Genomic DNA, 11,563 nt, shown 5'->3' with positions numbered 1-11,563 from the left:
AGGCTCCGTCTGTAGATGCTCTGTAGCGGTGTTGTAAATATGGGGGTAGTCGCTCTGATGCCCGTGGCGCGGGAGTCGGGGGTCTAAAATCCTTAATGGGCCCCTCATACAGATAGTGAGACAATCATACAACCATGACTCCCGGTTCCAGTTTATGAAAGTGAAATAACTTCCATCGATGAGCCAAGGCCCCCATAAAAATACAAAACAGATATATAGTATCTATGCACTACATGCACACATTATATATATATATATATATATATATATATATATATATATATATGTGTGTGTGTGTGTGTGTGTGTGTGTGTATGTCATTTATTATTATTTTTATTATTATTATTATTATTATTATTAACTGATATTCATTATGATTATATTAACTATATTATTTATTTATTATTTTATTACTGTCACTATATTGGCTGTTCATTTTTGCTTGTTTCACAGAATTATCCGCCAATATAGTGAGATCATTTCACTATATTTAAAATTACTTTAAAAAAGTTTTTGAAAAACATAGAAATATGTTGAAGCACCCATATCATGAACAACCAAATTTTCTTGCTTTTTCAAAATAAAAGAGATTAATGTGCGCTTTTTTGGATGAGGGACCATACAGCCTCTCAGAACAGAGCTCATTTACTTACATGTATGTATATAATGGTATGGAAGTGCTAAAATGGTTATATAAACATGAATGATGACTGGTTTTGGTACATAAAACCATCCAATGCTATAAATGGACATCAAAGGTTAAGGTATGTGCCCTTTAAGTGATATTACAACATTATTAAAACAATCTCAAAATGACAAATATTAGATATATCTTTTTTTCAACTAATGATAATTTTGCTTGCCAAGATATCAGTTTTCAGTTTTTCACAGTTGCACTTCTTCGGCAGCCCAGAGCCTCAACTAAATTAAAAATGTGCATCCAGGGGGCTCCATTCCTGTCTTTGGGGTAGAGCCCCAGAATCACAAAATCCGCCCAAGTCTACTATACGTAAAATAAATGTATGTTTAATAATTTTATATGCTGCACCTTTCTCAACTGTAGAGAGAAGGTACATGTGAAGGTTTTAATGTGCAGCATAAGAGCTGGAGTGAAGTAAAAGTTTGTTTTGAATGGTTGTTGTGAGTTAAAGTAATGGTGGCGTTAAAGGGAGTGCGAGAGACTGGAGGAAAAAGGGGCTTGTTTGGGAGGGATTTTTCACTATGTTAATCTCTCTGTAAGTTCTCTACATCATCTTCTTATTTGTCTTACATTGGTATTTTTAATGGCAGATGGCAGTTGGAACCTAACTGTGTACAATACTTATCAAACCACAAGATGAATTTAAACTTCCATTAAAGGTTCATTCACTAAATCAGGATATGATTTGTGTTTGAGGTTTTGGGGGTCTTTTTTTTTGAAAGTCTGACTATGAGGTGGTCTATAACAAAATACATAACAAATTAGCCATAAATGTAATACTTCTTGTAATACACAAAACAAACAATGTACCAAACAGGTCAGAGCCCCTCCAGTCCACCATGAACAAACTGCGTGAGTGTGTGAGAGCAGCAGGACCGGCAGCACCAACTTCCACAGTTCACCATAATACATAATATGTCAATGTAGTAGTAAGAGTGACAGTTCATAATAAGAGATAAGTTCACTCAGGTACTGAGGGGCGAAGCTGAGCTTTATATGTTAGTAGCAGAATTTTGTCCAACGGAGGTCATCGGTGATGTGCAGACCACAGAACTTGGAGATTTCGACTCTCCACAGATTTGAAGTTCACAATCATCTCTTTCTTCATGCTGTAGTGCTTTGATTCTGACTGGCTGGAGAGTTTGGTATAATGGTAGAATTATACAGTCTAACTTACACAAGTCTAGAACTGTGTTTTACAAAGAGGTGGTTCTGTAGGTGATGTGAAAGTGTGTCAAAGACAAACAAGCCAAAGCAAGTTCAGCTTGTGACTGACACCCATCCAGGGTTTCCCTTTATTGTACAGGAATCCAAGCATTTAATATGTTAGTGTTTCATGTGAAGTTTAAACTGCTTCTTTTTATCCAGTCTGACCATTTTAACATGTAAAGAATGGACTTCATTAGTTTAGATTACCCTCAAAATAGGGAGAGTTATTTGGGAAAGATGCACTGCTGCTGAAACGTTTAGGCAACAAGCAGCACTTCAGCTCAATAAATGAGCAGATAAAGTTCTGTAGCTGATCTCTAACGTATCTGCCTTAGACTGCATCGTGATCAGAGCTTCCTGTCTGCTGAATTAGTAAAAATCAAGCCACTGATCGAGTGTTCAGGAGTTTTACTGAGCTGAGATGTGAGTATAATGGACTGGATGTAACAAACACTGTTGTCACGTAACATAAAGATGTTTTGAACTAAAGAACGTTACCAAGGTGAAAGAACGTTCCATAGAACACTAAAGAAGCTGAGAGTCTGAAATCGTTCAGTCGTTCACCGACACCCAAACGAGCAAGCTGCTTTCACTTGAGCTCTCACTCACAGCGAACTACCGGAGTCCTTCTGCTTTAAGATGAAGCTTCCTCTGTTCATCTTCGGCGCTCAGCTGCGGCCAGCGGTTCTTTGTGCCGCCGGCATCTCAGCAGCAGCTGTAACCTCTTGTTTTCTTTTTTACAGGTGGCGGCGGATCCTGGACGGACAGCGGACGACGAGGGACCAAGATGCAGCGACCCAGACGGACGGCTGCGACGGTGAGTTAGCGAGCGGATATTTCTGCTAGCATAGAGCGCAAAGAGAGACACTTGATGTAGAACAACGGCTGCAGAGAGCGAAACTTAGTGCTGCTGATCCTGACAGCGTGTTCTGAACTGCAGCAGTTACAGCTGACGGTGTGTTTTAGTGTCAAACAGGTCTGAGGGGGTTTTGGGGAGAAAGGCTTTTAAAAAATGCACTTTTTATTTAGGTTACCGGTTGAAGACTTTAACAGGCCGAGACTGGGTGATTTTACAGATTTCACTTTTGTTTTGTGTCAGTAACGTTAGCTAACTTTAGCCCAAAGCTAATCAGTTGTTATGTCTGTTACCTAGCAACAGACGATACGTGCAGAGCCGAAACGTAAACACTTCGTGACAATAATGTGAAAAATGTAAGTCGGTTTGTCAGATAGCTGCAGTTGTCGATGTAAAAAAGGTCAAAACTAAAGTGTGATGAACTGTAAGTTGTGAATACAGTGAGAGCGCTCAGTGCTGTTTATCAGAGCAGTGTCAGTTTCTGTTCCCAAACGCTTTTAACCAGCAGCGCTAACGTTATTCCTCCTAATAAACAGACACACGATCAGCTCTGTCTCCTCATTATTCACCACCATCACTGTAATATCTTATTAGACGAGTTTTCATCAACATTAACACACGAAGACAATAAGAGGGGACGGTGTAGATCGAGTCTGCAGTGTCTGGGATTTTTAGAAAAACAGAAACATCTCAAAAGTCAACCCACCATTTTGCAGTATGAAATAAATGTAACGTCATTATGCTAGTAGTGAACTATGCTGCCTGTCACAGCCCAGATACTAAGCAGATATTGGTCCAATGGCTCGATAAGGTCGACACCCCCTTGACTGTATGCTGGTCCACCCTCAGACCACCCAGATTATTGTCCTGCTTACAAAATCTAATTAGTTTTTAATCTCCACAAACAGATTTTAAATGCATGCAGACTTTTATTTTGGACAATAAAATAAGAAAAATATTACAGGGGAAATATTTAATGACTAGGCCTGATATAATATGATTTTGTTGACAGTGTTGTTGCTGACACTGTGATAAATTAAAATTCTATACTAAACTAATTTACAAAGGACAACAAAAGAAAGAAAGAAAGTAAAGAAAATAAATAATTGACTGTGAGTGGTAAAAAGTGATGAAAAGTGACATTTTGTCTGATACTCTGTTTAACCACCGTTGGGCTGTCTGGAAAACACTGAGCAGAAAGCCATTGGGGTGCCAGTTTTGCCATCAGTGGGCTCTGCTGTTATCTGAGAGTTGTCTAAAAATAATAGCAACAGAGGGTTAAAACAGAAGTTAGAGTAACACTGGTGTTGTTCTAAAGTCAGGACAGTATTTAGGAAAATTTGTCTAGTTAGGATGTTTCTGTAATACTGTTTTCTCATCTGGAGTTAGGATAAGATTATGAAGTTAGGAACTGTTGTTCTGTAATAGCTTTTGTCCTGAAGTTGTCATGGTTACTAAACAGATAAGATTTCAGAGTTAAGATGTTTCTGTAATTCGGCCCCAGAGTAACAAACGGTCAGCTCATAGTGACCCTTCAGCTGCTCTTCATTCAGGAGAGTTTTTGAACAGTGCTGCAGATACTCTTTACACTGTAAAGCCCTTCAGGATCCTGAACATGTCAGTTACTATTTAAACTATTGTCCTCAGGAACGGAGGAACACAAGCGGGCCATCTTTTCTTCAGGCTGTGCCCCCATGCCACAGGTGGTCTTTCTTACTTATCAGTTTGAAATGGCTAAATATCATGAAGATAAAGTTTATTCATACTTGACTACACCAGTGTCTCTGTATTAACCATTTATTTGTCTTTGCTGTAGGAGGTTTCTGTGCTCAGCTGGCAGCAGGTGGTCTTAATTCCACCCCTTTCTTGTGGAGCGCTGGTGAGATTTGAGGTAAAATTCTGCTCTTCACACTGATTAAATGCAAAGAAAGAATTTTTCCCACTAATATCTGATTAGTACTGCAGTCTCCCCTAAACACTTTATTCTCCTCTGTCCCTGTAGCAGCACTGCCAAGCTTTGCACAGAGCAAACAGGATGTTTGCTTACACCTTCTCACAGCCACGTTTTGACAGCGCGAAGGTTCGTTTCAGCTGATTATTTTGCCAATGATACACTTTTCAGCACAGAGAAACACTTTACTGACTGTTGTAGTTTGATTCTGAATGTGACAGTGGTGAAGTTAATGAGATGTTTTCACATGATTCCTGCAGCTGGTGGAGTTGAAGCTCCAACACAAGACCATCTGTGAGGGGCTGGAGTCTGAGCACTGGTGGGTGCTCAGCAACGATTTCTATCATTTGTTCCCGGAGGTGAGACTCAGTTATTAGTGCAGAGGTTCATAATTTCACTGTGATCATATTTTCTGCCGTCTCTGTCTGTTTTACTACCTTTTTATTTTAACCTCATGGTGTTCACTGATTTTACAGCTTCCTCCTCAGCACTTCGCTACTGTGGCTGCTGTGACCTGCATCAAGGTAAAGCTACAATCTCATTTGGACTGTAAGACTTTTGCTACCAGATTGCCCTGTTTAGATATTTTCATCAACATCTCATCTGCTCATTCAGCGCTTTGGAACATCGATCAGCGAGGCGTCCATCTACCTTCGCACTGAATCAGTGGAGACATCACTGCAGAATGTTACTCTGGTTAGTACTTCATTGTGTAGTTTTGCAGTTGCAGTTAATAGATTGTAACAAAGTAGTTCTGTAAAATTGTGTCCAATTATAAATTTATGCATTTTCAGCATTTCTCTATGTGTGTTTTGCAGCAAACCAAAGTGTCGAAGACACTGAAGATGGTGTCCATTGGTTCAGATGGCTGCTTCAGGACTCATCGGTCCAGCAACACGCGGATCCTTGAGACGCCGTCACCATTCATGGTTTCCAGCAAACCAAGAGGACCCCCACCAGGCTTCTAATCACACTCTACATATCTTTGATATCATATATATTTTAAATTTCTTTATCATAGTAACTGTAGTTTTTGTAATGCAAATTATATTGTTTTTTTCTAACATTCTGTGAGTGTTTGTGTGTGTGTGTGTGTGTGTGTGTGTGTGTGTGTGTGTGTGTTTTCAGATGCAGTTTCCTGTGTATCCAGGAGAGCCCCTGAATGTTTACCTCTGAGAGCATGACAGTGGATCATCACATCTACTCATCTCTAGACTGGAGACATGGTATGAAATAATATTTATTTTAAAGGGGAATAACAGTAATTGTTCAAAATTTCAGATTTCAATTTGATGTGAAATAGTTTACTGTAGCGAAACGTGAAGATTTAGATTTCTTTATATTGCTGCTGATAGGCACCAGGGTTTGTGATGTCTACAGCGCAGGCATTTTATTTACTATCCAAAGTAGCAAACCAACACGCATTTTATATGTAATTTTAGTGATAGTAAAATAGTTCTACATCTGAAAAAATAAGATTTTATTAGGGACTATATTGCCTTACAACACCCTGCATGTACCCCTCCACCACAAAAGTATTAAAAAAATTGTTTTAGTCCATGACGTTATCTCAAAACTACTGTGTATGTATGTGTATGTACAGTGTATTTATAACCATCTGTATATAAAAACTTTCCATGAGGAAGCTTTAAGAGGCATTAAACTCTTCGTAAATAACACCTCCAAATTCAATATTTATGACTCTATCTGGAGCACTTTAGATCTCTCTCTTTTAATCACCCCATCTGTTCTTTCCTCTTCATCTTTTAATATTCACAGATTTCAGAGAATATCACATCTGTTAGATTTTATTTAACCATGTTTAGAATATCTTAAGCCCGATTCAGATGGAATTAGTTTTACATGATGAGGTGGGATAAAGTAACTTTTACTAGTGTTTCTCAGTGATTTTAGTCCCATGTCAGTCATCCATTATAACCGACTGTGTGCTCCCGTGTCAGTAAAGATTCTGGTGCCTTTTATCTTCTGTAAAATGAGCCATAAAAATAAGCTCAGGTTATATTAATCCTATGCGAATCAAAATGTTGGTAAAACAGTATTGTATCTTGTGGAAACTCCACTCCCATCTCTGTCATTTAGCCCGAAATTTCTTATCCTGTGTGAATCGCTCATAAACATTACAGATGTCCTGAGGTAAACTGGCATTGCCCCACCTCCTCATGGAAAACTAAACCCGTCTGAATAGAGCTTTACTCTGTCTTTTACTTTCTTTCTTTCTCACTGTGCTTCATTCAGGGTTCCAGTGCATCATTTTTCCTGGATTAGAGGCTCTAGACAGCAGTGATTCCTGCATGTCATCAAGGAACTCTGGACAAGAGGACTGTTCAGTTTCTGGACCAGATCAGAGGATGTACGTCGAAGGAAGCCTTGACAAGAAGTGCAGCAAGACCCTTAGAGACTTCACCATTAACCATCACTGGACTTTATCTTCAGCATTTATTTTGATCAGCAGCAGCATCACCACTGACATCATCATTATTATCTTAGCCACAGACCCAGGAAGATTAGAGACATCAGGACCCATGAAGAGGAGATCAGTGCCATCGTCACCACTGGACATTGTCGTCATCCGATTTTCGTTCTCATCAGCATCACCTCTGCCATCATACTCATTGAGATCTCAGTTATCATCATCATCTTAGCCATGGACTGAGTCAGAAGATATTAATTCATCTCATCATCAAACAACAAGCTACCAACCAGTTTTTGTGTTAAAGCAGTGAATCTGCTTTGTGTAATATACGTGGACTCTTTACTGAGATCCTGCTAGAAGGCTTCCCAGCCTGGGTTCTAGACTGTTGGCTGTAGTTACAGTTCTGATATTTGTCTATAACTAACAGTTTGGCATCCATGCTCAGACTAATCATCATTCAGATGGGATTTTGACTGTAATAAATAAAAAAAATATGTTAATAATTAATTATTGGCAATAAAAAATAGTGCCAACTTTCAACAGCATATCTATATATAATCTTCATTTCTGTTGTGTAAAATGTATTTGCAGAGTATTTATAACAACACTATGAAGATTTTTCAGTAAAGTCTGAATTTATTTCAATGTCACAAACAAATAGCTTTGTTCTAATTTTTACCTTCTGGGTCAAATAAGACTGTCAAAATTATTATTTGAAAAATTCTTATGAAAAAAAGATGTGAGGTGCATTTTTATACCTGCTAGAATCTGTTCAATGTATTTATATTTGTTTCAGAGCTGCTATAAAGGTATAAATTCATTTTAAACAAGATATTTAATCAGATTGACCACTAATTAAAACATATAAAGTAGGCATTGTTCTTGGGCACCAATTTAGGCCTTTGTTCTTGAACTTACATTCATACATACATTTTATTTTAAATATATGAACATTATTATAATAATGACACATTTTTATGGTTTTCCTGGGGTCAAACCACCTGACTGACAATAAATTACAGTTTTTACATTTTTACTCAGGAAAGGGCTACTAACCTTGGTATTGCACCATGAAGGTCACTTTGGATCTTGTTTGGGTCACCACTCTTTTTTAAGGATGTCAAAATAAAAGTCCTCGTCTGTTGGTTTTGCTACATGACATGACAACTACTCACTTTCGTAGGTTTTATCATAATTGGATATACAGCTTTTAACTGTCTTAAGCCTCAGATATAACTGTGCTAAAGCTACATACCTGCATAATGTTCCAGTTTAAGATTAAAGGTGTAAATAAGGTACATCCATGCAGTTCTACTAAACTGCTTTTATTTATTGAGTTTAGGTAGTTTATCAACATAATTTGAAGCAAGTATATAAAGATTTTGGCATATATTTGTGGAAACGGTTTAAGTCGCTATTAAATTCCAGTGTTTGTCAGCACCGTTACCTTAGCAGTCCTAGGGTCATTATCAGTATGCTGTGCCTTTAGAACCTCAGAACTTTCAAAAAATGACTTAAGATTTTTAATTACTTTAAATATTCATCATTGCTAAAAGACTATAATACGCAGAAAACGTCTGAGTGAAGCTTAAACACTTTATTTTGCAATGTCAAGTCAGCATCTTATGACACAACCACAAGTTCTCTCCACCCTGTCATGGAAAAAGACAACATATATAAATGGTGTTCATAAAGTGTTGTAGAAACTATAGAGTCATTTTCAGAGAGACGTTGTTGTCTCTTTTCAACAGTAACTCTTATGACCCCTGAAAATGATAGATTTTGTTATGAAATTTGTTTCTTTCCCCACCGTATCCACATCCAACATCCTTTTATCCCCCCAAACAATATAGTAACAGTAACATCTTTCAACAAAAATGCAATATAATTGTTTGAATTACTCATTGTTATGTATAATAAATCGATTATGATGGTTTGTTTACCTGTGAAGAATTTCTGATCTATTCTAATAAAACATGAAGATGACGAGGTGGACCAGGATATGACAGGGTGGACAAGAACATTTCATATTTACAACAATGGGCAGTAGTTTCATTAACAGTGTGTCCATAATAAATACCTAAGCTTATATTTGAGAGTGGAGAGTGACTCTGGGTGAGTGAGAGACTGAATGTGTCTGTGTTTTGGTCATGCTGACTATTTAAGTGCTCTTGTTACAGTGTGATGAGTGACAGGACGAAAAATTAACCTGTTCTAAAAACCTTGAAATAACAGTTTAACTGTTAATAGAAACTACTATTTTATATAAAAAACAAGAACAACAAGAAGAAAAAAGCTAAGAATTGTCATGTATTTGTCCACCCTATCAATGACAATGACAGGGTGGACAATTTTAGCTAAAGTTAGCAAATGATGAACACATGGTTGACCTACAGCTGCAGACATGTTGAAATGTTCAAGATGACCTTGTTTTGTATCAAAGATTTATTTTGATATTCTAAATTATTTTAATTAACTCAGTATTTCAACATGACAGGGTGGACATCTTAAGTTTGACCTCAGCTAATTATAGAGACAATGTGAGAAATATTAAGTTTAATTAACTTATATATTTACTGAATGTGCAGCAGGCGTCTTCAGTCCATTGAAGATACAACTATATGAAGGTTGTGACGTCACTGATGTCCAAGGTCACTTTCTTAAACAAGCAGATATCCCGAGATGACAGAGTGGACAGCAAATCTTTTACATGTTTGAATAGTTTGATATTTTTTTGAATAATCTAAATACCTAAATGCTCAAACATCTTTAAAACTTCAACCACGTAAAAGAGACGTTCAACTTAACCATGAGCATCTCAGACATGTCAAAATCCCATCTCCACATCAAAGAGAATGGTATTTGATGTGCAAAATATATTTTAAAGTGAACATTAACATTCTTATATATTCATTATATTGTGTTCATTCAGAGTAAAACTTGAAAAATTGATTGTTTCACAATGTTCTTATGAAATTCAAACGACTATGCTGGAACACCGAAGGCACATTACATTGACATTGACCAATAATTATGAAATTTATCCATATTATTAATAGAAATGGACCCTTTTTAAAATCTGACTATGTGCGTAAAGAAACTATTTTGAGGAAAGTGTAATCAGATGTTTTTGTACATGGAGGAGGTGAAACATTAGGTGAGGTGAGATTTAAGGACAGTTTGAAAGAACTGGTTCAATAAAGTGACTCAAACTTAACATCACTATCAACAAGCTATAAAAACTGCTCAGTGTTGTCACTGTTCATCTCCATCTTGTCTTTTACTGTCTTTTGGAGACAATTTCCTGTAAAACACAGCAGGATTAAGATTCCACTTAATCCTCCACTAGAGCTCTTTTACAGTAAATACAGTCTAAATCTGCTTTACACTGAGCTTCTGTGTTAATGTCACATGCTGCCCCTCCTCACCAGCAGAGGTCACTATCGCCTGAATACTAGTTCAGACCATGAATCTGAGTTTAATCAGAAGCCATTTTGTTTAGTATTTATACTCTGTGTTTTCAGCTACGAAGTCTTGTCTGGTTGTCCTCCTTGCGATTCTGAGCTGTGTTCTTTGTAGCCCTATAGTTTTCTTAGACTCTGTATTTGGGATCTCCTATGATTTCTGTTTAGTGTTTTTGGGACTGTCTATTTTGATATGTTTGGCCTTCCCTGGCTCTTTTGCTTCACTCTCCTGATCTTGCTCTCAATAAACTTGTACTTGACTTCTACCTGGTGTGAAGCTCTACAGGACAGAAGGCTTCACCTCCTTATGGAGTCAGCAAGTATGGAGGAGAAGAGAATGTCAAGGCAAGAACAACGAATGGAGGAATTAATGGGATTGATACAAGAACTTTTACAGCGTTTCCCCCCTCCATTATCTGCTACTCCAAATCCGACCTCATTAACCAATCCCTCTCCAGACCTACCAGCTCCACCTACTGGACCCTTCTTGGTACAGACCTCTGGAGCTCCGCTCCGCTGAGGAGCCAATCAAACTGCAGAACTCTTGTTCTGCTCAGGAATGAAAAGCTTCTCGGAACAGCTAGTCATGTAAATGTGCCTTTTGGCACTGCAAAAACACAGTGTAAGTTATAAGAATAGAATAAAAACAAGAGATACTTAATATAATACAAGATTAAAACAAGATTTAAATACAACTAACAATAAAATCCTAAAATTTTTTAGGAAGCCAGTGAGGCGCATATGGAGGAATGTGTTCATGGTGACGGTATTTTATAATGATTTCGTGTTTAGATACGTCCAAACATAACACTGAATCAGTGTTAAATCAGCATAAAATCGATGTACACAAATAAAACAATTCTGACATCAGACATCAATATTGATGTGATGCACTAGGCAATGGGAAAATGAACATTGATTCAGCGTAATTTTGTTATCTGGGTTTGCA

At 37.4% G+C, this 11,563-nt stretch overlaps 1 protein-coding gene across 1 annotated transcript; it reads left to right on the top strand.

Annotated features, from left to right (window-relative positions):
* Nucleotides 1–1,539: 1,539 nt before the first annotated feature.
* On the top strand, nucleotides 1,540–5,684 carry LOC118818555. Its single transcript, XM_036585801.1, has 8 exons — nucleotides 1,540–1,552; nucleotides 2,653–2,726; nucleotides 4,582–4,656; nucleotides 4,768–4,845; nucleotides 4,977–5,075; nucleotides 5,193–5,240; nucleotides 5,332–5,412; nucleotides 5,535–5,684. The coding sequence occupies exons 1-8, from the start codon at nucleotides 1,540–1,542 to the stop codon at nucleotides 5,682–5,684; spliced, it is 618 nt and encodes a 205-aa protein (XP_036441694.1).
* The last annotated feature ends 5,879 nt before the right edge of the window (nucleotides 5,685–11,563 follow it).

The sequence above is a fragment of the Colossoma macropomum genome, unplaced genomic scaffold (assembly GCF_904425465.1).
Source record: "Colossoma macropomum unplaced genomic scaffold, Colossoma_macropomum, whole genome shotgun sequence".
Taxonomy (NCBI): Eukaryota; Metazoa; Chordata; class Actinopteri; order Characiformes; family Serrasalmidae; genus Colossoma; species Colossoma macropomum.
Note: the sequence above shows the minus strand (reverse complement) of the source record. Positions and strands in the feature narration are given on the sequence as shown.